This window comes from Salvia miltiorrhiza, chromosome 3 (genome assembly GCF_028751815.1).
Source record: "Salvia miltiorrhiza cultivar Shanhuang (shh) chromosome 3, IMPLAD_Smil_shh, whole genome shotgun sequence".
NCBI lineage: Eukaryota > Viridiplantae > Streptophyta > Magnoliopsida > Lamiales > Lamiaceae > Salvia > Salvia miltiorrhiza.
The window spans coordinates 1,525,247-1,552,319 of NC_080389.1; the positions used below are offsets into that span (position 1 = coordinate 1,525,247).

Sequence of the window (27,073 nt, forward strand, 5' to 3'; positions counted from 1 at the left end):
TGCGGTATTAACTACCACCCGGGTAAGGCCAATGTAGTAGTTGATGCATTGAGCCGTAAAACTCAATCTAGGTTAGGATGTCTCGTCACTCAAAAGGATGAGCTCATCAAAGAGTTTGGAAAAATGAGCATAGAAGTGGTTAAACCACCAGGGACGATAGCAAGCGTTGTTGCAACAATACCTAGCTTGAGAAAGATGATTGTAGAAGCACAAAGAAAAGACGAGAAAATGGAGAAACTACGGGAAGCAGTAAGGAAAGGAGGAGTCAAGAATTATCAAGAAGCAGCAGATAATGCTATCCTCTTTGAGGGAAGAATATGCATTCCCCACGATGATGAGCTTAAGGATCAAATCATGAGTGAGGCTCACGATACCCCTTATACTGCCCACCCAGGGAGTACTAAGATGTATCAAGACCTAAAGAAACACTTTTGGTGGGAAGGTATGAAGAGAGACATAGCGTCATTTGTGGAGAAATGCCTGGCATGCCAACAGGTGAAGGCCTTACACCAAAGGCCATATGGAAAACTACAACCGTTGGAAATTTCGGAATGGAAGTGGGAAAAACATTGCAATGGATTTTGTGACTAGTTTGCTCAGAACAAAGAAATGAAACACTGTCATTTGGGTAATAGTGGATCGACTCACGAAGTGTGCCCATTTTATACCGATACCGATCACATACGGAGCAGATAAGCTAGCCCAGTTGTATGTCAGGGAGATTGTACGCTTACACGGTGTACCCGTGTCGATCACATCTGATCGAGACTCAAAGTTCACATCTAGATTTTGGATGAGCTTACAGAAAGAGTTAGGCACGAGACTGAATTTTAGCACCGCCTTCTACCCACAGACAGACGGGCAGTCTGAAAGGACAATTCTGACCTTCGAAGATATGTTAAGAACAGTGGTGTTAGACAGGGGTGGAAGTTGGGAAGCAGTGTTGCCATTGATCGAAGTTGCATATAACAACAGTTACCAGACAACCATCAATATGGCATCCTATGAGGCATTGTATGAAAAAAAAATGTAGATCACCGCTTTATTGGGATGAAGTGGGTGAAAGGAAAATTTTAGGACCAGACGCGGTCAGTGAGATGATTGAGATAGTCCGCCAGATTAGAGGCTGAATAAAGAAAGCGCAAGATAGACAGAAATCTTACGCCGAACCGAGTTACAATTTGAAATATGAGACAAGGTCTTCCTAAAAGTATCCCCTCCAAGGGGATAACTAGGTTTGGTGTCAAGGGAAAGCTTAGGCCCCGATTTTTAGGACCATATGAAATCCTCGAGAGGATAGATCCAGTAGCCTACAGGTTGGCGTTACCGCCAAGCCTTGGAAACGTTCACAATGTCTTCCATGTGTCACAACTCAGAAAATACATTTTCGATCCAAAGCACGTAATCCACCAAGAATAGATGATTCTTAGCCCAGATTTGAGCTATGAAGAAAGACCAGAGGCCATTCTAGATCGAAAAGTACAACAACTCAGGAATAAGGCAATCACATCAGTGAAAGTCTTATGGAGACACCACGGACAAGAGGAAGCCACGTGGGAGCTTGAAGACAAAATGAAGGAGAAATACCCCGAACTGTTTTAGAAGAAATATGCAAATTTCGGGACGAAATTTTTGTTAAGAGGGGTAGTATGTAGTGACCCGCTCTTTTATATATTTTAAATCCAGTAATGAGTGTTTATTTTTGTTCATCAGTGAACGAAAACGGTTATTATCCTGATATGAATTCAGCTTATGATCCTGAATTTATATTGTTAAAGCAGTCAATGATATTATTTCAGAGTTATAACTGACTTAGCAAAGTCACGTTATTTATTTAAGCGAGATGGAATTTGATTTTATTTTTACTCAGGTCGTGACTTATTTCCGACTCAAGAAGTTAATTAAATCTGCGGATTTAATTTAGATATCAGAACGACGAACGAATTAAATCTACGGATTTAATTAAGATTCATTTTATAACCTATCTATTTTAGCGAGAAATCACATGTCGAAGTACGAGATTTATGTAAATAAACAGTATCAAGCATATACGAGCACACGATTCATATTACAGATGCATAAAGAATACAAGTCATAAGGATTTGTTCCTAGTTACAATACAACTTTTACTCTTACTACATAGCTAGTGCAATCATCACTCACTTCCTATTTCCTACTCACTACCTGCTAACAAGGGAGGAAAAGATAGAGATATGAAATGTGTGGCACACCAGCAGTCTCCAATCCCCTCCAATTCCACTTACTCCTACCTTCCCCACCACTACACTCCTACCTCCCCCACCACTACACTCAAGTCTTCACCAATGAATTATTAGTATCAACCCCAGCCAACAAACAGCTCTCAATCTCACTTCATTTCACCGAAAAATATCGAAGAGCAGCCCCAATTCATTCTGCTAAGATCTCAAGGTAAGGCTTGGCCTCAATATTCATCTCTTTTCATCAAGTTCACCTGCATTAACAGAAGACCAATTCATTTCAGTCATTTCACAAGCTATTCGAACTTCAACAGCCACCCATCAGCTCGAAAACATTCAAGGTATTCTACTATCTTGAATATTCAATTCAGTTCACATCCATGCTTAGCATAATCACAGTTCATCTACACGATATAGTCAAGATATGATGTACAATAGAGAATTACTTTACAAGAAGGAATTATATGCTTCACTTTCACTGCACTCTAGAATAGCATTCATGAGAACTTAGCTTTTTAGGAGGGAAGGGTCGACTGCCCTGTTACCATCAAGTCAGTAGGTTGACGGCGAACTTCGTTGATTTCAGTCGCAGCGGTGGCAGACCTTCGACTGCAAGGAGATCAGGCGGAGGCAGGCTGCTCTGTTCGTCAAGGTGGAGGAGCCTTCCTCCGATGGCCCTGAAACAGCGAGAAAGGGACAGCGAACCACCTACTGCTGAACGAGAAAAGAAGACGGACGGCGAAACAGCAGCGGTAGTTGACGCCGACGCCGGACGGAGCTGGCGGAAGCTGAACGGCTAGGGAAAGAGCAGCCGATCGGAGTGGAGAGGAAAAGGCCAGTCGGATTTTTGTTGAGATGAAGGTCGGAGCTTGAAACTTCAGGGGATGAGTTAGGGCTTTCTTTGTTTTCCTTTCACGGTAGAGACGAAGATAGAAAAGGCCACGACCGGCGCCGATTGTTTCGCCGGATTCCAGATGGAGGTGCGACAGCGGCGATTTGAGAAAGGAAGAAGTTAGGGCTCGGTTCCTAATTTCGATTGGGCATGCTTGAGTTTGATTTGAGTAAAGAGAGGGCAGGGCCGTTGAACTTGGCCGGATTATCAGGAGCTGCGACGCCGGCAACCTCGTCGGAGCCGTGAATCGAGAGAGAGAGCTCGATTGGATTTTCAGCGAGAGAGAGAAGAAGGAAGAGGAGCGATTTCTGTGAGTGGAGATTAGAGAGAGAGTCCGATAGTTTGTGGAGAAAGAGAGAGAGTTGGGCTCTCAAATTTTACTTAAGTTTATTTCCTTTGCTTGGGCCATTCTTTTATTTTGGAATGGGCTTGCTTCTTTTTCTTTATGGGCCGATTTTGGAGTATTTTTTTTGATGGGCTGTTTGTTATCCCATTAATTTGGGCCCAGAACCATATCCCTTAATTTCACATGGGCTAGCATATATTGGGCTTTCCCTTTTAATTTATTGTGGGCTGAATTATTTTAAGTTGGGCTCGATTAATTTAAGGATTTGGGCTGATGCATATTTTATGATGGGCTATTATTCTAATCCCATTATTATTTCGTTGGGCCAGTTTAATTCATTTTGGGCCTCTTCATTTAATTATTTGGGCCTCTACATATTATTTAATTTAGCCCAGATAAATTTTCATTTTATATCTTGGGCTTTAGTTTAATTCTATGGGATGTTGTTTTATTTGGGCCACTTTTATTGATCTAAGCCAGAGTATCTTTTATTTAGTTGGGCCGAGTTCATTTCAGGAATTGGGCTTTGTCTTTTAATTCTTTGGGCTGCTGTACCATATCAGCTGGGCTGAGTTTTATTAAATTTTAAGCTCAGAATAATTCATTCTATTCTTGGGCTAATTTTAAATTATGGACTGGAATTTTATTTAGTTGGGCCTTACATGATTTATTTATTTGAGCCCAACTATTCATTATTTAATCATTTGGGCCAAGAATTATTTAATTACTAAGCCCAATGAATTATTTCAATTGGACCTTTCAATTTAGCTATCCAGGCCCATTTCTGCTTAATTAATTATTGGGCTACCTTATGTTGAGCCTTTTAATTATTCGAACTCATAACACTTCAAATTTTCATTATTAAGCCCGATTAATTATGAGTTTATAAAGCGAATAAGCTGAAGTATTTAATTATTTTCTATCTACCACATAGAGCGGGATTATTTAATCAGTGGAGTATAACATCCTGAAGAGAATAGATTAATTTTAGTTAATTATACGGCTTCATGAGACGAGACTTAGCTTTTGTTAAATCCGATAGCCTGGATTAACAATAGAAATTCCCTAATTATTATTTCAGAATAATAATTCATGCATAAGGATCATGCATCATTAATTCCGTATTCTCATTTGAGGATTTTCATCGAGCAATATCTTAAGTACATTCTCGTAATAAAGGTCAAGGTCGGGAATAACAAGCGATTAAGAGCCACTACACCACAGCAAGAGTTGCTATCAGGTGGGCATTACTTTCATATATATCAAATGAGTTTAAATGTTACGTTCAAGCAAGTTATTTCATGACTAAATTAATTGAAGTTATTTCAAATATTGTCTTGCCATAAAATGTTTCAATTTCAGTATGATATCTATCTGATGTGGCTTTTATCATGTAATCGAATTCGGGTCTTGAGCAGTTGATAGCTATCCTGCCAGGGCTAGTGTACACCAGTGACCGTGAGTCATCTAGCGGGTTGGCCGGTCAAGTGACCGTGAGAGGTGGCCACCTCTCCGGCACAAAGTTCCAGATATGATAGATTACAAGAGAACTTAGACTGCAGTCGAACTTTAAGAATCACAAATGAATTTAGTAAGCTTGGGCCTTTTAGCGAAAAACTCCCTTGCTGTACTGGTTATGATGGCATGACAATTTACAGTTTTGAAGCATGTATTTTATACTTAGGCATACGTGCCCACTGAGTACTTTTGTACTCAAGCCCTGCATATATTTCTAAATGTGCAGGTTGAGCAGCTGCCGATGGTGATGAAGTGACGAACGGGATTCTTTTGTCTTATTATGTATTAATGAACTCTAGGGTTACATGTCTTCATACATGTAATCAGAACCTTATTCCGCTGCGTACTCAGAAGTTTTATGCTACTTTGGATAAGTCGGAGTTATCCGAACTTACTAGTTATTTGAGTCTATACGACTAAAACTCTGTTATATTATAAATATCCATGTTGTTAATAATGATGAAATACGATCCTTTCTTGTTTGATTATTCCCCTTTCTACCCCGCTTCTAATCTCCCTCCATTAGTCACGGTTTCCCGGCTTAATTATCCTTAATTATGACCGGTCGTGACAAGAACTGTGGCGACGACCGACTGGCTCGCCGGATCCTTCGCGGGTCTTAGGCGGCGGCGGCAGATCGCGTGAGATGGGAGATGTGCGTCTGTGTGTGTGTTTCTTTGAGAAAAGAGAGAGCAAGCGGCTCCTTTAGAAAAGAGAGAGGCGTGCCAGAGAGAAGGACCGAATGGAGGAAATAAGGAAGTGTTGGGCTAAATTTGTTTGGGCTTGCCATTTTATTTGGCTATTGGGCCGAAAATGTAGAAGGAAAGAGTGAATGGGCTTAAGTTGTTGGGCCAGTCTTTTATTTAATTGGCCCTTCTCATTATTTCTATTGGGCTTGAATTAATTTAAGGAGTTGGGCTGATGCATATATTTATGATGGGTTATTATTCTAATCCCATTTATATTTTATTGGGCCAGTTTAATTCATCACTTGGGCCGAGTTTTATTTAATTTTAAGCTCAGAATAATTCATTCTATTCTTGGGCTAATTTTAAATTATGGACTGAAATTTTATTTAGTTGGGCTTTACATGATTTATTTATTTGAGCCCAACAGACCTTATTTTAATATCGGCCTTATTATTTTATTTCTTTGGGCCGAGGCTTATTTAATTGCAGCTGGGCCTTGCGTACTTATTTAACTTAGCCCAGCTATTCATTATTTATTCATTGGGCCAAGATTTATTTAATTACTTAAGCCAATGAATTATTTCGATTGGGCTTTCGTACTATTTATTCAGGCCCACTTCTACTTAATTAATTATCAGGCTGCCTTGTTGAGCCTCTTAATTATTGAGCTTATATTATTGTTTCCTTAAGGTCAAATTATTATTTTGAGCTGCCATTATTTATTTGAGTTAAGCTACTCTTTTTATTTAATTAATTGGCTAATCTCTTTTGAGCCTATTAATTATTTGAGATTATATTAGTAATTATGTTTCTATCGAAAAGCCCGATAATTTCTACAAGGTCACACTTCGTTTAAAGCCGAGTTAGTCATTTTTTTCAATCAAGTACAAATGCGAGGTTTATTTCACGACTAGAATATTCCGATGAGGAAGGAAGAATCACAGTTTTATTCGACCGCGCTAGACGAGAATTAGCTAAATCTATTAATGAGGATTAATAGTAGAATTCCCAATTATCGCTCAAAAGATTAGTTCATGCATACCAGATTCATGCATAGTTAATTACGCTTTCTCATTAATTGAGAATTTTCCTCGAGGCAATGTCTTATTTTACATTCTCATGATTAAGGTCAAGCGCGAGAGTAAGAACTATTCAAGAAGTCACAGTACCTTAGCAAAACTTTGCTATCAGGTGGGCAATTTCTTACGTGTAAATAAAATGCTATGCAAGTGTTATGCTTTAAAATGCAAATTGGATCTTCAAGTGTGATATGCTTTATTACGCTTATTTACGCTTGAATGTTTTACGCTGATAAGTTTATGCTTATATTTGATGCTTGCGTCTGTTGGGGGAGGCCTCCCTCAACAGTACGATGCCGTGTTCGCTGAGGAGGGCCTTCCTCACGGCGCGATGCCCGTGTCCGCTGAGAGAGGCCTCTCTCGCGGCGCGATGCCAGTATGCCAGTATGCCAGTGTTACAGCGTCTATTGGGGGAGGCCTCCCTCAATAGTACGATGCCGTGACCGCTGAGGGAGGCCCCCTTCACGGCGCGATGCCCGTGTTCGTTGGGGAAGGCCTTCTCCACGACACGATGCGTGTTTATGATTGTTAATGATGAAGAATGCCCTTATGCTATTTATGAATTTGGAAATGTTTAATGAGCAAAGGATATGAAAGAAACTCATGCCTCTTATGCGATATTGTGAAATTGTTAATGATGTTATGTTATATGCTTGGCACTGCCCACTGAGTACTCTTGTACTCAGCCCTTCGTATGTTTATGTTTGTGCAGGTTGAGTTGTGATGGGCGATGAAGTGTTGCTGAGTGGAGTTTTTGTTGAACTTAAAGTAGGCTCAGAAAGGATATATGTCTTCATACATGTATCTCAGTTATGCATTCCGCTGTAAACACTGATTATTTCAGTTACACCTTCCGTTGCAAACTCTGATAATGTTTTAGCCAAGCCCCTAACGATGCCTTTTTCCTTTTAAGGAATATAACGCGTATACAAGTTCTTTGAGTACCCTTTTTATGCGACCTATGCCTTTTTCCTTTTTAAGGAATATTTCACGCGTATTCAAGTCCTTTGAGTATTCTTTTATGCGCCCCTTTCTCAACCCGCTTCTTAATTTCCCTTCCCCAGTCATGGTTTTCCCGGATTAATTATCCTTAATTAAGGCCGGTCGTGACAAGATGAACTGCCGATGAAACCATCTCAAACCATCTTGAATCACCGATTCCTGGAACAGAAAATAGTTTGAGATTTATTAGTTTGTGATGTTAAAACTGAAATAGAAATTAGATTGGAAGTTTGCTGGAATGAGATTTTGAATTGGGAAATAGAGAAGATGGAAGGAAGAAGGAGAAGGGGGGAAATAGCAGTAGCAGCAGCAGCCGCGAGCCACCGCAGCGGAGGCACGGCTGGCAGCGGTGGTCGCCGGCGCCACGGCGGCCGTGGTGGCTACTGACAGCAGAGAGAGAAATAGAGAGGGAGATTAAACCAGGGAGATAGAGAGTGAAATAGAAAGAGACGGATAGAACGAGTTGGAGGAAGAGAGGGGAGTGCAGGGCGGCGGCGACCACCGGCGCTGCATGCGCTGTCGCGGCTCGCAGCGGCCGCCGCGGCCTGACCAGAAAAGAGAGAGAGATCGAGATAGAGGAGCAGAGAAAGGAAGAAAGAAAAGGAGAAAGAGAGATGGGGAGGCTTACCTGAATCAGAGGGGGTGGCGGCGCGACGAGCACGGCGGCGGCAGTGGCGGAGTTCACCGGAGGAACAAACTTCAGGAAATTTAGAAACCCTAGATCTATTCTAAATTCAGGAGAAAGAGGAGAAGAAATGGAAGGAAAAAAAGGGGGAAGAGAAGAGGCCGACCTCGCCGCGCCGGAGGCCGTAAAGGCCGGCGACGCTCGCCGGGAAAGAGAGGGACAGAGAGGGGCGGTAGAGAGCAGAGAGAGAGAGAGAAAAGAGTTCTGTTCAGAATAAAAGAGAATTGAATGAGTTAAGGAAGAAGAATTAAAATGTTTTCTAAAATTCTAAATTGCTTATTAAATCAGAAAATAGTTAATTTGTTTAATTGGGCTCAGGTTAATTTTGAGGAGCCTATTAATTCTCTAATGGGCTAAGTTAAGTGACTATCTGTTGGGCTTTTGATTAATTAGGTAATAGGATTGTTTTAATTGAACTGAGTAGTAGTTTATTAGTTTGAGCTTAATAATCTTATACGAGGGATTATTAGCTATTAACTAAAATTTAGTTTGATTGATTAATTTATGCTATTATCCAGTCTAATTATGCATAAATTAGACATTAGATTATTTCGAAATTATATTCTTTAAAGAAGAGGAAAAGAAGGGATTTATATTGTCCCTAAGTAAATAATTATTTATTTCATTAGTGTAAGTAAAGTTATGATTAATGCCAGGATTATGATCATCGCAGTTTAAGTCTATATTGAGATTTGTTGATAAGTTTGCAAAATAGCAACTTGTCTTCATGCCAAGATTTTCAGTAGAACCATCACCTTAAAACCAACATAAATATTCTCTAAATAAATTTCACATCATGTTCTCATTATTTATTAGTCAGTATTTATACTGAAGGTCAAATACAAGGGCAAAGAAGTAAAGCATTAGTTCAGAGTTACTTGTGTCGTCAGACCACGATCAGGTGGGCTTTCTAAACTCAAAATCTGAAGTACACACTATTTCATGATGTTTACATGAATAAAGTTATATTAAAGTTATTGACTTGCCAAAACTTTTATGAGCTTGTATGATACCTATCTGGCACCAGAAGTAATCGAATTCGGATCCTGTTCTATCCAGATGTTAGACAGGATTAGTGTACACAAGGGACCGTGAGCCGATCAAGCATATCGGCCGGCCTAGGACCGCGAGCCGGTTTAGCGTATCGGCCGGTCTAGGTCCGTGAGCTGGTTTAGCGTATCGGCCGGTCTAAGACCGTGAGCCGGTTTAGCGTATCGGCCGGTCAGTGACCGTAGAAGGTGGCCACCTTCTCGGCACACAGTTATCATTGCGGATATGGTAGAGTACAAAGAAGTATGTCTGCAGACGCATGTGAAGTTTATGATAATTACATGAAAGTTTTACAGTTTTGCGTGCACAGGTTATTTAAGTAAAACTCCTGTGTGATGCTTGAGATGGCAAGTTCAATTTATAGCTCTAAGAGCAATCTTTCAAGTTATTTCGGCATGTGACCATTGAGTACCTTTTTAGTACTCAGCCCTGCATATGTTTTCTAAATGTGCAGGTTAAGCTGTGATGTAGATGGATGTCAGCAGAGCAAAGCTTTTGATATATAAGTACTAAATTAGGCTCAGGATTCCATGTCTTCATACATGTAATCCACTTAAGCTATTCCGCTGCAACGCTTAGTGCGTTTTACTTTACTGATGTGTTGTTTATGATTACCAAATATTTTGGTAAATTATTGTTTAAGCAGGTTAGTGAATTTTATTGAGATCTATTTTCGTTTTCATTTTCTTATTTTGTTTTCAGTCACACCTTTTTCCCGACTTAACTATTCACTAGCTTAGGTCGGGTTGTGACACCCACTTCCAAATAAGGAAAGAATTAGGCAATTTAATTGGTAATTAACATAGCTTAGGGGGGTGTATTCGTTGTAGATTTCCACAGACTTTAAAAAGTCCATGGATTTTAAATTCCATGGAATTCACATAGATTCCAGACGATTTCCAGATGACTTTCAAAGAATTCGTGGTTGGATTTGACCCGATTTTTACTGATTTTCGAAGAATTTGGGGGATAATTCTTGAATTGAAATCCATGATGCTAACGCACGCTGAAACCCAGCACCGCTGGAAACCCAGCGAGCGCTGGGAATCCAGCGAGCGCTGGAAACCCAGCGAGCGCTCGCTGGAACCAAATAAACACTATATAAAGGGCCAGCGAGCGCTGGTGCCCTAATTTCACTCTTCCCCTCTCCAGCGCCGCTCCAGCACATCCCCCCCAAAAAATCACCTTCAACTACAATTTTTCCATACCACTACCCTCTAAAATCACCTTCAACGATATAATGGTCCGAACGAAGAACGTAAACGTCGGTAGAGGGGAGCTTACTTTGAGCCAAAGGTATGAATGTCCATTTGAATTGCAAAGCGAATTAGAGGGAGAAATATTTAAGAAATTTAACGAGAACTATATTACTCCTCCGCATTACTTGGATTGGGAGTTGATTACTGATTTGAATCTTGAGGAGCAAGTTGAGTTGTATTTGCAAAATCTAGGGATGAAAAAATATGCTAAAACTATTGATTTTTCTGGGTATGATCCTTTATGTTATGAGTTCATGACTACTGTGGAAATGGCTGGTGATATGAAATGGATTAAAGCTAGGATGTATGAGCGAGAGTATCGCATTAGTTTGGCTAGAATGAAAGTTGTTTTTGGTTTCAGTATTGGTGGATTATCTGATAAAACTCGGGGATGGAATGTTAATCAAGCGTGGAATCGATTGACTGACTGTGATAATTGGGATAGTTCGGGTATGCCTAGTGGGTACATTAAGGATCCGGCATTAGCTATTGTTCATAAATTTCTTGCATATAATGTGTCTGGAAAGGAGCAGGCGAATAAGGTTAATGCAGTTGAGGTATTTTTGCTGGAGTGTGCTTTAGATGGCACAAAAGTGTGCATCTCAAAGTTTATTTGGGCTGCTATGATTCGGGCGAAGAAGCGCCCTACTGCCCATGCTTCTTTCGCTGCTATTATCACTGGTTTGGCACACAAGTATGGAGTTCTTGCTGCGACAGAAAGGCCTATCCATGGTCAGGATGAGCTGGATGCTGAGTACATTGATTATACTGAGCTCAGAGCAGCTCAATTGATTTCTGACCAATACACGCTGGTTCCTCATGAGAAGAGGACTTGTGTAGTTAACTACATACACTCCGAGATTGCAGCAGGCCGTCGTCCCCGCATTGATCCTGGTGCCGGTCCATCTGGGACCGCCGGTGATGATGAAGAAGAGGAGAACGAAGAAGAAGCTGAAGAGGAAGCCGAAGAGGCAGACGAAGAAGACGAGGGGAATGGAGAGCGAGCAGCTGGTGGTTCAATCCCGAGAGACTACCATCAGCAGGTTCAGAATGATCTCACATCATTCCGTGCACACTTTGATTCATCCATGGGAGCATTCCGAGCTCATTTTGACTCATCGATGACATCAATGAGGAATGATATGAATGCTCGCTTTGATGCACAAGACCAGCAGATTGCCGAGCTGCAGCGCCAGTGGGATTCTTGGAGACCACGTTTTTGAGTTTTTATATTAATGTTGACATTGTTTTATGAGTTTGGATAATTTTATCTTTTGAACAATGATTAATGTTTGTTTTCATGAATTATGTTTGCATTTTATTCATGATTTTCATGTTTTCATTACATTTTAATCATGTCAAAGAATTATAGTATGATCATACAATTTTACATGAATATAATGTATGATGAACTGAAAATAAAAAAATATACAAAAATTCTTAACATAAGCACCCCAAAAAATATGAATTCTACGGAATTGAGCATGAATTAGGGGGTATTTGTTTGGGATTTGATTAAAATCGACAGAATTGGAGCATTCTGAATTAGGGGTCCAGCGGCCGCTGGAAGGCAGAACTCGCTGGAAACCCAGCGAGCGCTGGAAACCCAGCGAGCGCTGGGAACCCAGCGAACTCTGCCTTCCAGCGGCCGCTGGACCCCTAATTCAGAATGCTCCAATTCTGTCGATTTTAATCAAATCCCAAACAAATACCCCCTAATTCATGCTCAATTCCGTGGAATTCATCAAATCTCCAACTATATACCCATAATTATATAATTCATGCTTCATAAAATCAACCAATATCCATTTAAAAAAAAACAAAATAACGTCAACATTCATAAAAATTCCAACATTGAAAAAAAAACGTTGATTCAACGACATCCATCAAAACACCTCCCTAACTATTATCTTCGGTCTCCGCCTGTGTGTCTTGATCGGTTTCAGTTATATGTCTATTTTCCCACATAGCATTAGCAATACTTGCTCTCCATGTATTAGCTTCATTCCTCTGTGACAGCTGGCTTTGAGAAAGATAATCCAAAATGTCCGCATCGTTTTCAACATCTGTTGCAACATTTCCTTCTTCAACTTCGACTGGAAATTCATCAGAACGACACTCCTTTCGGAGAAAGTTATGCAATCCAGCACAAGCCAAAACTAACTCTGCTTGTGTTTGAAAAGGGAACGGAGGAGCTGTTTTGAAAATTGTGAAACGTGATTTGAAGATTCCAAAAATGCGTTCAATCACGTTTCGCAATGATGCGTGTCGAAGATTGAACAACTCATCTGCATTTCTTGGATTACGCCCTTCACCACCGAAATCTTTGAGATGATAACGAACGCCACGTAACGGAGCCAAAAACTGTCGACGATTGGCAAATCCACAATCTACTAGAAAATATTTACCTTGAGGCACGTGGAGTCCATTGGGTCTAGAATATGCATCACTTAAAATTTTGGAATCATGGGCTGAGCCTTCCCATCCACTAAGCACATAGATGAACTGCAAATCAAAGTTGCAAGCTGCCAAAACATTTTGCGAATTCACCCCATGACGGTTACGATAACAGCTCACGTCTTTTCCTATTATCGTGGCCGGGATATGAGTGCCGTCTATAGCCCCGATACAATCCTAAAATAATAGGTGAATGTGTTATACAAAAATCATAAATGTTTAATATAATACAAGAGCATAAATATTATACCTTGAAGTAAGGATAAAATCTTGTACTTTCCCGGATTTTAGCGGGTATTGCGCCAGTCGGCTTAAACATCATGTCCGGTGCTATGGTGTTCAATGCTCTCAAGATTTTGTTGAAATTCTGACTAGTAGCAAAATGCGAACGACCAAACCTTTCACGAACGTTACAATAACGATCGTTGTGCCCTACAATGATGAGGAATGTTGCCAACATTTCTTCAACAGTTGTGTATCGTGTATCATCCACATGGGCTTTCTCCCTAATGATCTGGCATAATTTGATGAAGACGTCAGGATACATTCTATACAACTGTCGAAATTGGCTCGGATCTCCATCCATCGTGTCCATAATAAAACGGAATCCTTTCCTAGTCTTTGGTCGTCGCATCAGAGCGTTGTCAGCAGTCGGATGATGCGTCATCATATTCCCCAATAGAGTGATAACTACCTTAGCTGCTTCCATCAGTTGCCTAGCATGAACAGAAAGTTCAATCTCCATCTCTGTTTCGATTTCATCCTCAAGTTCTTCATCTATGTCTTCTTCAATTGCAATTTCAATTTTATCTTCATAATTCATGCTGCCATTTAAAACAATGAAATAATAATTGAAATAAGAATAAAAGGGAAACACAAAAGATAGCCTTTAAAAAATACTAATAAAAAACCATTCATTAATCAACAAAATAAAGTATTAAAACATAAAACCAACAAAACAATGTACTCATAAAAAGATGGTGAAACAAACATAAAAACATAGTTCAAAAAACATGACTAAACTATCCTCTATTTCCTAGTCTTGAATTCTATCCATCTTATGCGTTGAGGAACAGTCATTTTCATAAATCCATCTTTTTGTGACTTTGTAACAAGCAAGTCAAATGCTGTGTAGCGGTCATCTTCACTCAAATCAGGAATTTCTAAGATAGCATCCCAAGTTGTAAAACTTTTTTCCTCTTCTCTTTTCTCCATCATAGTATCTCGTTTAACAAAGAGGCTTTCAACTCGATCCATTGTGCTAGTGACTTTTTTAATTTCTACCAGGAGCTCCTGATGCGAACTATTTTCAGAGTGGCCTGAATTTGTCTCAAACTGGCCTCTGCTTCTCTTGGCGGGAGCTCTTCTCTAAGTGGACTCCACAGGCACTTCAGTGGGCTCCAAAGGTGATTTGGAGCCGGATAACGGTGGATCATCTTCACCCAGTACTACAAACGCCTCAGTAGCAGTATCGTAATTCAACTCCTCTATGGTTGGACCTCTACTTTCATCAACTCCTATTGTCCTAGCATCAGTAACACTGCCAACTCCAATTGCGTTTCTTCCTACAGCCACACCGTTTCCAACAGCAAGTCTCAAGTCATCATAATCCGAAAAACTCCCAGTGCGTAAGTATGCATCTTTTGGGTGAGCCTAAAAACAGAAATAAGAAAATTATTAATTAACTATATTATTTAAATTAAATTGTGTTTAAAAAATAATTGATAACAAATTTACCTCTATATACGCATCCCATACTTCATCTGGGGCCGTGAATTTTTTGGTGTCGTTGTCATAACCAAAACCAGAGTTAGACTTCATGAGGTTTGAATACGCAGTCCAACGGCTCTTAAACCATTTGATACGACTTTGGTAGTGATTATAATTTTTATTGCACCTAAGTTTGTCATTCAGAACAGGCAATATTCTTTCCTCTACTGTTGCTTTGCTAAATATACCACTATTATCGCGCCATCCCCTAATTGCAGATTCAACCAGAATTCGTAACAAGGCATCACTTTGTTCCTGTGTCCATGCTTCATACACTGCCCTTTTTTTGGATTCTTGTGGTTGAGAGTCTCCCATAATAATATTACTAGACACCGAACAGTACTATATGAATGAATAAAAATAAAAAATAAAAAACATCAACAAAAAACAAAAATCAACTCACATGCAATAGAAACACAACATACAGTTGCTAATAATTTATAAAGGTACAATATTCATGCTATAGAAAAATTGCATAATTAAAATACTATGAAGATATAAAATTTATGAAAAAAATACCTGGCTAAAAGGTAAAGTAGAACCCTGAACTCTTTTTTGAAGGCAGTAGGCGTCTGTCAGATTGTGGGGAAAAAAAATCGAAGACGGGTATTTAAAGGCGTTGCTGGGCTGGGCTGCCTGGGCCCAGCGACCGCTGCAACCCAGCGGCCGCTGGGAACCCAGCGCACGCTCAAACCCAGCGAGCGCTGGTCTTTCTCAACGTGTGCTGAGTTCCGGCGCTCGCTGGCTTCTTGGCCGCGGGCGCTGGAACTCAGCGATCGCTCAAAACTCCATGGATTTCAATTCTCGTGGTTCTTGGCCGGATTTCGTCGTGTGTATTTTTTTGATGAAATCCATGAAAGTCATTCCGGATTTGAAGTCAATGGAATAACGAATACACCTAGATTTGTATGGATTTTAAAAAGTCTGAAACGAATACACCCAGATTTATATGGACTTTTAAAAGTCTGGAACGAATACACCCAGATTTCTGCAGACTTTTAAAAGTCTGGAACGAATACACCCAGACTTTTAAAATCCAGGGAAATCTATTAAACTCCACAACTAATACACCCCCCTTAATCTCTCTTGGGAAACTCTAATATGTCTCTCTCATTTCCGCCTCTCGAACCATCTCTTCCCTCTTCCCTTTTCCCTCTTTCCGCCGTCAATCTTGCACCGCCCTCTCATATTTCCTCCACCGCCCCTCTCTCGTCTCCGGCGACCGCAGCAAGGCCGCAACCTTCGCCTCTCTCTCTACCTTCATCTCATCTTCCCCGCTTTGGAAAGGTAACGGCGGCAGAGGGGCCGCCTGAAAAACCCATGCCCCAATTTCCAGCCTCTGCCCTATTTGATTTCTGGCAACTCATCGCCTTATTTCAGACGACGGCGAACCACCACCTTGCCCGACTCATCGCCCTCGTCTCTTTTCCGCTTAGATCCGACCTCTTCTCCAGATTCCCAAGTCAACATCACAAGCTTAGATTTCAAAATTTAGTTTGGCTTCAAGAGAGGGAGAGGGCGAGAGAACACGGTGAGACTCCTTTCCGACTCCGTTCTCTTCCCCTCTCGGTTCTCCCTCATCTCTTTCGCTCATCTCTCTCTCCCTAGACTCTGTGTCTGCCGCAATTCGATTTTTGGGTTAGGGGCTAGGGTTTGCCGCGATTCGATTTTTGGGTTTGATTTTGGGTTTGATTTCTGGGTTTGATTTGGGGGTTGAATTTCTGAGGTGGTGGTGGTTGTCGTAGGTGGCGGCGGTAGTGTTGATTTTGGGTATGAATTGGGGGTTGAATTTCTGAGGCGGTGGTGGTTGTCGGAGGCGGAGGCGGTGGTGTTGATTTTGGGTATGAATTGGGGGTTGAATTTCTGAGGCGGTGGTGGTAGTCGGACGCGGCGGTGGTTGTCGGAGGCGGCGGTGGTGGTTGTCGGAGGTGATGGTGGTTTAAAATTCAACTAAAACATTAAATAGAAATAAATAAATACACTAAATTAAAATTAATCAACTACACTAATAATGGTGGGCCACAACACTTTAACAACAAATCTACCTCTCCTTAATCTCCGTGCCCAAAAGACCTATGTCTTTATTAATGGGACGGAGGGAGTATTATATATTAATGGAGACGACAGGCACTAGCATAAAATAGATTTTAATTTAATAAAGCAGAAGGCTAAACTAAAGAAATTGATTTTAGGATCAATTTTGTAGTTGAACTAAGTCTATGAGAACTTGAGAAGTGCAGCAAACTCTGGCAATTCTCTAATAAAGAATGATTATAATATTACTCATTCCGTCCCATTTAACATGGACACGGCACTAAGACTAAAGGGGCCATGTTAAATGGGACGGAGGGAGTATAAAAGACAATAATCAATTCTAACATTTCCTATATAATAAGGATGTGTTTACTTTATTTGTAAAATTTTCAGCGGAAAATTATAGATAAAAAAAAGATGAGAAAATATTACTCCCTCCGTTTATGAAAGAACTTCATAGGAGAGAGTGGCACAGGTTTTAAGAAAAAGGTTGTTGAGTATATTGAGAGTAGAAAAAAAATTGTTGAATGTATTGAGAGTGGTGAAAAGTGTTATATTTAATATTGAGAATTGTGAAAAAGTGAAAAGTAAATAATTATAAGTGGTGGGGTTTAGTAAAAAAATAGGTAGAAAGTTTTTTTGTGGACGTCCCAAAAAAAAAAGATAGGAAATTTTTTCGTGGACGGAATGAGTGTTGAATTTTTGTTGAATTTTTGTTGAGGTATTAAAGTTAAGATCAATATTATTTCTATAAGATTGGAATCCAATGAGAATAAATAAATCAATAAAATTTACAAATGTGGTAAAAAAAATTACACACAGGTCATAATAGAGTTATTCAATCGAAGAATTTGAAGACAGCTATAATTAATTTAACAATTTGAGAGAAAGCTCTTTTCATGATCAAAAGTTTGAAGAAAGCAAAAAATATGTTCAGACGTCGAAATTATTAACACGCCAAAGATGAAAACTTTTCGAAATAATTAACACGCTAAATATTAACTGTAAAACTCTCAACTTAGTTGGCACTATGTATAATTTTCTTTCAATTTAAATCCAATTATAATTATTTGACCACATACTCAAATATAACTCAAACAATTATTTATGTTTCAATTCTGTTCTTAGTTACCGATTTTGACCAATTAATGCTCATATAACAAAAAACTAGGTAAATTTTTTTATGAAAAAAAAAATCAAAACGTAAAAATTGAGTAACATCTTCATGAATTTAACATGAAAAATGTGTGTATAATTTTATTTTTATTAATATTATTTCGTCCGTTCACAATAAGTATGGTGTAGAGAGAAGAACATGGATTTAAAGAAAATTTTAAAAAATGTGTATGAAATAGAGAAAGATCCCATCAAAATTGAATTGTTAATAAATAGTGTGCGAGATGACTTTTTTTTGTAAATATTGAGATAAAAGTAAAAAATTATATGTCCATGAAAAAATCACATTTATTGTGGAAAGAGAAAAATGACAAAACGACAGCATGGACGAAAGGTCGACCCAACTCGAAAAGTAAGTCCACCAACCCAGCCCAGCCCAATAATCACTTTTGCATACAAAACTTTTTGGGGGATTTTCTTTAATACACAAGTTTCTAATACTTGCTACACTCCATACCCACTATTTTATTTTGCTACACTCTATATCCACTTGATTTTTTTAATATCTGTTTGTTGAAAAAAGTGAATTGATAGTGACACAAATTTAAATAATCATTGTGAGAAGTGATGATTGGTACAATGATTCTCTTCTTTATATATGAAGTTTCCGGTTGTAAAGTTTCCGATTAAATGAAGTTTCCGCCTATTTCAATAATTAAAGTTTCCGTTTCCGCCTATTTGTTCTCTAGCATATCAAAGTTTCCGGATTTTCCTTTACTGTTACTTAATTAATTGTAGTTTCTGCTCGTTTATTTTAAGTTTCCGCTCAATATTAATTAAGTTTCCGCTCGCTACTTTTAAACTTTCCGATCGCTCATTTTTAGTTTCGCCAATTAAATTTTTCCTCTTCAATGTTTTCGGTAGAGAGAGGGCAGTATTAGGGGTGTTGTACTTTCATCTGACAAATCAAATCTCGAGTACAATGAAAATTATATTTTAATGCATATGGGTATGTGGTGTAGGAATTTTAAAAAGTGGATATTGGTGGTATCAATTTTCACAAAGTTGTGTAATATTAAGTATTTCCACAAACTTTTTTGGGCCTGGAGCTCAATGGCCCAATCTAGCTCGGTCAATTCATTTTTGACATTTCTAATCAAATTTTTAATTTTTAATTTTTAATTTTGGTGGCTAATCTACACTTTTTAAGTGGCTCCCCAGGTTACGTTTAGTCATGTTGAGCCCACATAACAAATTAAACATTAACGATGAGTTTCACATGCTATTTCACCTATGTATCAAAGCATTATTATTGATTCAACATATTGGTTATAGTGCACAAAAAAAGTAACTCACCTGTCTATGGCTAACGATGATGGCATTCCGATTTGCAGGGACAAATTACATCCATGAATTACAGCAAATTAACAACATAATTTGTTTCAGATAGTGGTCGCATATAAATCGACCTAATTTAGATGAAGAAGGAGAAGTACCTCGAATGGAAGAGCAGAAGTGATAGCGGAACAATTTAGCCGGAACGGATGATGCGCACTGCGGCGGCGGCTTGCTTACCGATGCTCCAGACGGTGGCGCATAAACGCGGCTTACTCCCTCCGTCCCAATATTGTTGGCCACATTCTTTTCGACACGGAGATTAAGAAATTGAGTGTTATGTTTTAATTGAGTGATTTATATTTTTAAATGACTTTTTGTTTATCTTAATTAACAAATCACCCAACAACACACCACAAATCAGCCAGCAACTCTCCGGCGGCCAGTGACCGGCGACCGACGAACCACCCCCAAATTCTTCCCCTCTCTTTGAATGGAATCCACATCCCTTTTGTACTTTCCCAAACCAAAACAAGAAAACGAAAAGAAAAAGGAAATTGTGATAATCAAAAACATGATCCAAATGACCAAATTCAGGAGCACCACCACCCTCAAACCCCAATCCAGGGCCGCCGCCAAACCACAGCCTGGAAACAACGACGACGGCGAGAGGGGAAAGGAGTCGCCGCCGCAGTGAGGGGAAAAGGGTCGCCGCTGCAGTGAGGGGAAATGAGTCGCCCACCTGAACCCTAGCTTCCTCCCCAAACTCTAACCACCGACTCTTTCGATTTCCGGCCACCATGAATCTGACATAAAATATGTACAGAGAGGGGAAGAAGGGGAGATAAATCGGCACTATCAAAAGCCCTAGCCCCCAAATCGGCACACACAGGCGAGCTTCGGTGCCCATCAAAAGCCTACGGCGAAGAGCAAACCCGCGCCGCCCTCGCGGCCCTCCGATTCGAGGAAAACACAGAACAATCGTGTTCTCCAAAGCCATCTCCAAACTCAATGAACGCAAACCAGAGAAAAAGAGAGAGGGGAGATAAATCGGGGACCGGAGAAAAGAGAGATAAGGGAGAGGTGAAGGGGCGAGAGGCGGCGGGGCGGGACGGCGGCCGGCGCTGGTGTCGTCTGCCGGAGAAGAAGAGAGAAGGGGAGAGACTGTGTTTTGGAGGGGGGAGCCCGGCTGAGTGGTTGTGTTTGTGTGTGTTTTGTGTGTGTGTAGGGATTTTAATTAGATAGCCTGATTTTAATTAAGTGAATTTAACTAATTTTTCCTTTTTTAGAAAGTAGCCAACAATAATGGGACAAACTAAAAATGAAATGTGGCCAACAATATTAGGACGGAGAGAGTATTAAATATTAAATATTAACGGTAAAACTATTCCAACTTATCTTGGATCAAAACGACATTGTCTTAATTTATGAAGTATTAAAAAAGGCATTTCTACAGAGTTTCACATACTGAAAAAATTGTTTGAAGATATATTTGCAGTGTTTCTTGTGGTTTGGATAGAGTAATTAGTCAAAGTCGATATATAATTTACCATCAACTTGAAAAAAGTGTTACAATTTAGGGTATTATTGAACATATTAATTAACTTCAACTTTAATAATTAAAACATACTCCCTCCGTCCACTAATTCAAGGCCTTCTTTCCTTTTTGGACGTCCACCAACTCAAGGCCTATCCATTTTTAGTAAGTTTTTATTTATATTTAATTGGTGGGTCCCAAAACAATACACTTTTTCTCCACTCAACTAATAAACAATACATTAATTGTGGGTCCCTTTCTCCACTCAACTAATAAAAATACACTTTTTCTTAAAACCCGTGTTTTGCTACTTAGGTCATGAATTAGTGGACAGAGGGAGTATATAATTATATATCATTTAATTTATTTTTAAAAATAAAATTAGGATTTAGTTATTTTATTGTATTGTCTACATTTTAGTTATTTTTTAATAATTTTTTGTAACTTTTTTTATTTTTATTAAAAAATAAATTAAAAATAAAAGATGCAAAAAAAATTACAAAAAATAACTACAATATAGATAATACAATAAAATAAATAAATCCTATTTTTATTTTTAAAAATAAATTAAATAAATTCAAATTTTCTCTATTAAACTAGAATGTGGGTGGCCACAATGTGGCTGCATAGATTTATTGTAATTATATATCCTTTGTCAATAATCCAGAACAACCACATAAGTAGCAATAAATACAAAAAGATAAAGAGTTATTAACGCCTAAACTAAATACACGAACTTTGAGCTTATTTTGGATTTTCCACTCATTTTTTTTATGAACTTTGAGAATTGTCAAAAAAAAAGTACATGAACTTTGGCTAGCTAGCTTAATTGATTTAATTAATGACAGACGATAATTATTCATGAGTGACATGATATTTTTTAAGTTGAACTCGTAATCAAAACGACATCATTTTGAAAAAAATAAAAATTTAAATAATTATTTGAATAATTTTTATAACAATATATATTTGAAATCCGGAAATCCGGAAAAGAACAAAAAAGCAAGAAAGAAAAGCTCATAATATATATTTGTCTTGAATCAAGTTCTCCTGTGTGTTGGAGTAGCTCTAGCTCTCTTCCTTGTCTTCTTCTTATTCTTCATGTATGTATATCCAACACCAAAAAAGAATTCCACCAACCATCTTGGCCTTCCAAATCGAATAATGCAACAACCAATTCCAATCCCAACTATGATTCCACTTCCATATCCCATCACCACACTTCTCCATCCAAATCCATCTATAAATCCATACTCATCTTCTTCTTCTTCTTCTTCTTCTTTTGGCTGCATCCGATGCCCATTCTCGTCGTTGCATTTTCTCGTCAACGGAGTTCCACACAGTCCCAAGTTTCCCACGTATGAATCGTTGTCAAATGTGGAAAACTGATTCGCTTGTGGTATTTGCCCCACGAGATCATTCATCGAAAGGTTTAATTTGGCAAGAAATGTCAACCTCGTCAATTCACTTGGAATTCCTCCATCCAATTTATTCGATGACAAGTCCAATGATTCAAGTACACTTATATTTCCAAGAGATGCAGGTATGTGCCCCATGAGATTATTGTGCGACAAATTCAAGTATCTCAAAGAATTAAGATTACCTATGAAAAGTGGAATACTCCCAGAGAAATTGTTGGAGGATAAGTCAATGGTGGTAAAGGCTTCCAACAGTCTCGTCAATAACTGATCTTGACCTTTCAAGGTGATTGTCATCTCCACGTAATATGAAAAATAGTCATAACCATCTGTTTGATTTTCCTTGTTCACATCCATCATTGCTCTAAAATTTTTGAAATATCTTTGAGGTAGAGATCCCGCAAATGCATTCCCCGATATATCTAAAACTTGCAACTTAGAAAATGGTAGGTTGCTTCGTGAAGCCAGCGACATGTTACCATCAAACTTGTTAGACTTCAAGACGAGCACTTGAAGCTCAGGAAGAGCTTCCATCCAAAACGGAAATTTGTCTCGTATTCTATTATTTCCAACATCGAGGCCCCTCAGACTTTTGCAATTGCTTAAGGATTTAGGTAATCTTCCTTGCAATTTATTACCACTCAAATTGATGGACCGAAGACTACACCCTTTGATAAATATTGATGGAATGGGGCCACTAAAATTATTTGCATTTAAATGAAATATGGACAACGATTTGCTCAAGTTTCGAAAGCATTGTGGAACTGTCCCTTCCAAACTGTTATTTGAGAGTAGAAGAAACTGAAGGGATGACAAGTTGCATATGCAGAATGGAAGCTCACCATTTAATTTGTTGGAAGAGAGCAATAAATACTCCAAATTTGATAGATTCCCAATGGTGGATGGTATTGGACCTGTAAGTTTGAGAAGTCAATGTAGATATATATTGCTTTAGAGACAATCTGGATACATAAAGAAACATGGCAATGAAGAAATACATTTTATGCACCTGAAGTATTTTAGATGAAATATGTCCAAAGATTTCCAAACTGTTATTTGAGAAAATAAGAATTTGAAGGGATGTCATGTTGCATATGGAGAATGGAAGCTCACCATTTAATTTGTTGGAAGAGAGGTCTAGATCCCACAAATTTGATAGATTTCCAATGGTGAATGGTATTGGACCTGAAAATTGGAGAACCCTTTATATAAATCTATACTAATAGAAAAAGAGTCTAAGCATTCTATGAGACCACTTGTGGATTGCCTATTTTACCGCTATTATATATTTTATAAAATAAATCTAATACTTTATAATAATCCAAACTAAAACATAGGCATTTTAATAATTCAAACTTGATAAGAGTAGATTTCTTATCGCATTAGAATTCTATTTAATTTTACATGTATCAGATATAATACTTTATAATGATCCAAACTAAAACATAGATATTTTAATAATTCAAACTAAAACGTATTTACATCAAATTATAAATATGATAAGAGTAGATTTTTAATTGCATTAGAATTCTATTTAATTTTGAATTTATGAATTGAGGACCTACAAAAAGAGCCTTATGCACAACATATGGATTGCCTATTTTACCCCTATTACATATTTTATTTTAAGGTATATTAATTATATATTTATAAGAATATATTATTCATTAGATATTACACTAAATCTATATGTTATATATCTATAACTATTGATAAATCTTATAAATAAATATATAACAACCAATTCCAATTCCAACTATGATTCCACTTCCATATCCCATCACCACACTTCTCCATCCAAATCCATCTATAAATCCATACTCATCTTCTTCTTCTGGCTGCATCTGCTGCTCATTCTTCTCGTTGCATTTTCTCGTCAACGGAAATCCACACATTCTCAAGTTTCCCACGAGATCATTCATTGAAAGGTTTAATTTCGCAAGAAATGTCAAGCTTGTCAGTTCACTTGGAATTCCTCCCTCCAATTTGTTCGATGACAAGTCCAATGATTCAATCACGCTTATATTTCCAAGAGATGCAGGTATGTGTCCCATGAGATTATTGTGCGACAAATTTGTAATACCCCGTTTCCTCGAGCTAAGTTTAGAGTAATTTTGAACTTAGTTTTAAGATGATTCACGCCGGATTTGAGAAAAAGAATTTATTTTAATTCCAACAAAAATGATTTACAAAAGCTTTTGTAAATTTAGTTATTAAGTTTATATGCATTGCATATTTATTTAATTTAGCATTCAAGCATTTTCATGAGCTTTTAATTAGCAAACCCTGAAGTATTATTACAGTCTCGATATTTTATCCTGAGGGATTTTATTAGTCCAATCAACACTTACACTCATCCCTCCCATCAGCCGCCCTACACCTATTCAAGCAGCCCAAATTCAGGCTTTATGCCATGCTTGGCAGAGGCAATCAAATGCCCCAAACTTCTCTGCCAATTCAACTACTTCTCCCAATTCAATCAAGACCTTTCCTTCACCACTCCACACAACTCATTTCGTGAAGGAAAACTGAAACAGAGAGAGCAAACTCAAATCAAAAACTCTTGAAGATCACACGAAGCTTTCAGCTTGAGGACTTTCCCCACTAAACATTCAAAGGTTTCATCTTTTAATTCTTGCTTATTTTCATTTCACAGTTTGATTAAGAAACCCACTTCATTTTGTATAAAGATCTTCACTGCAAGCAAGAATCACACACGTACTCTCATCTCATCATTTCGGTGCATATTCATACACTGTCATATATATTTACATTCAAGCATGTCTGTAAAGAAGAAAAGAAGAGTAGAAATGTTTTGAAACATGTCGAAAATGGAGTCTTGAACTTGGTTTTTGTCTATCGAGTCGGGGGATGGAGGCTGACTGAGGAGGGTGAAGGAGAAAAGGGAGGCGGCGGCGGCTCATCGCTGCTGTCCGTCCGGCGGTGGTGGTGGTCTGCCACTGACCGAGAGAGAGAGAGAGAGATTGCGAGGGAGGTCAGCGGCGGCGGTTAGCTTGTCGGCTGATGTGTCTGCCGGATGGGGGAAGGGAGCGGTGTCACGTGGGTGGCGTTGTCGCCGGCGGGAGTCAGACAGAGGGAGGCCAGAGCGCGGCGGCCCTGCCGCTGTCGGGATGTGTTATAAGGGTGCTCGACGGGATGTGTTCCGGAGCATAGTAATGATAGGCCTGTCTGGATTAATTTCTGAGGTTTATTATACTTGGCTGGGTTACGCCCTCAGTTCAAGTCAGCGGGAGACAGAGATCCGTCGGTGGCTAAATGGTCCGGGATCACAGCGAGTAACAGAATGGAGTGTGCAAACGCGCGCAAAATAATTAAGTATATATATATATTTATGAAATGTTTTAACATGCATAGAAGTTATTTCTCTTTAAAAACCTTCTATGTCATGTCAGTAAGATTAGATAAACTGTTCTTCAGATTATGAAATGCTTTAAAAGTTGCAGCCCACTAAGTACACTAGTACTTAGCCCAAAAATATTTTCAAATGTTTTCAGGTTAATGGCTGGTGATGACGGGGCAAAGCTGAGGCTAGAGTTCAACTCCTTATTTTGATTTCCGCTGCAGAACTAGCCAGTATCTGTCTTTTGTTCCTTAACTTAAGACCTACTATGTTGAAATTCTTAACAATATCTTTTGTTGAGCCTAGACTATTGACTCGCAAGTATTTCGATCAGTGAATGTTGGTTATCTGAAGCATGACACTAAACTTGTGATCCTGAAGTTATTATGTTTGTTGATTGATTCGTATCACTTGAATACCTGTCTTTCCTCATCCAAAGGGGCTAAGCCCGATTGTTATCCCTTTTATTCGGATTTCACAAGGATTTTCCTTTGTTCATTTAGATGATTAGTCGTACCCCAGTTATAGTTATTGTTTCAAGAATTGGGGTGTGACAAAATTCAAGTATCTCAGAGAATTCAGATTACCTATGGAATCTGGAATACTACCAGAGAAATTATTGGAGGATAAATCAACTATTGTAAAGGTTTTCAACAGTCTCTTCAATAACAGATCCAAACCTTTCAAGGTGATTCTCATCTCCACATACCTTAGAAAAGAGTCATCATCACTACTTGTAATTAGATCTGTCTTATTTTCCTTCACATCCATCATTGCTCTAAAGTTCTTGAAATATGTTTGAGGGAGAGACCCCACAAATTCATTGTCGGATATATCTAAAACTTGCAACTTTTGAAATGGAAGGTTGCTTCGTGAAGGCAGCGACATGTTACCATCAAACTTGTTGGACTTCAATATGAGTACTTGAAGGTTAGGAAGACCTTCCATCCAAAACGGAAATTCATCTTGTATTTTATTATTTCCAACGTCGAGACCCTTCAGACTTTTGCAATTGATTAAGGATTTAGGTAATCTTCCTTGCAATTTATTACCACTCAAATTGATGGACCAAAGACTACACCCTTTGATAAATATTGATGGAATGGGGCCACTAAAGTTATTTGCTCAAGTTTCGAAAGCATTGCGGAATTGACCCTTCCAAACTGTTATTTGGGAGAAGAAGAACCTCAAGGGATGTCAAGTTACAGATGGAGAATGGAAGCTCACCATTTAATTTGTTGGAAGAGAGCCTTAAATACCCCAAATTTGATAGATTCCCAATGGTGGATGGTATTGGACCTGAAAG

At 38.7% G+C, this 27,073-nt stretch overlaps 2 protein-coding genes and 1 long non-coding RNA gene across 6 annotated transcripts in view; 1 reads left to right on the forward strand and 2 right to left on the reverse strand.

The window, feature by feature from the left end:
* The first annotated feature begins 6,461 nt into the window (after positions 1–6,461).
* Positions 6,462–7,687, forward strand: LOC131017108 (uncharacterized). Its single transcript, XR_009099426.1, has 2 exons — positions 6,462–6,855; positions 7,456–7,687. It is a non-coding gene; the product is annotated as an uncharacterized LOC131017108 (long non-coding RNA).
* Positions 7,688–12,483: 4,796 nt separating this feature from the next.
* LOC131016885 (uncharacterized protein At2g29880-like) lies at positions 12,484–20,662 on the reverse strand. 4 transcript variants are annotated; one of them, XM_057945669.1, is made up of 3 exons: positions 19,613–20,662; positions 13,447–14,020; positions 12,484–13,373 (listed from the first exon to the last, which is right to left on the reverse strand). In XM_057945669.1, exons 2-3 carry the CDS (start codon positions 14,017–14,019, stop codon positions 12,639–12,641), a joined length of 1,308 nt encoding a protein of 435 aa, XP_057801652.1. In that variant the 5' UTR covers position 14,020; positions 19,613–20,662; the 3' UTR covers positions 12,484–12,638. The 4 variants fall into 4 exon arrangements, with proteins under 4 accessions (XP_057801652.1, XP_057801655.1, XP_057801654.1 ...); XM_057945672.1 differs by lacking the exons at positions 12,484–13,373; positions 13,447–14,020 and adding exons at positions 14,090–14,849; positions 14,934–15,291 and having other exon boundaries at positions 19,613–20,656; XM_057945671.1 differs by lacking the exons at positions 12,484–13,373; positions 13,447–14,020 and adding exons at positions 14,090–14,849; positions 14,934–15,291 and having other exon boundaries at positions 15,486–20,656.
* Positions 20,663–21,906: 1,244 nt separating this feature from the next.
* The window catches only part of LOC131016791 (receptor-like protein 52), a 63,252-nt gene continuing 58,085 nt past the window's right edge, over positions 21,907–27,073 (reverse strand). The window contains exons 12-14 of the mRNA XM_057945522.1: positions 26,995–27,066; positions 23,520–23,591; positions 21,907–23,320 (exon numbers count right to left, since the gene is read on the reverse strand). Of these exons, the coding sequence (XP_057801505.1) occupies positions 22,029–23,320; positions 23,520–23,591; positions 26,995–27,066 (1,436 nt within the window). The 3' untranslated portion in view covers positions 21,907–22,028. The remainder of the gene's footprint in view (positions 23,321–23,519; positions 23,592–26,994; positions 27,067–27,073) is intronic.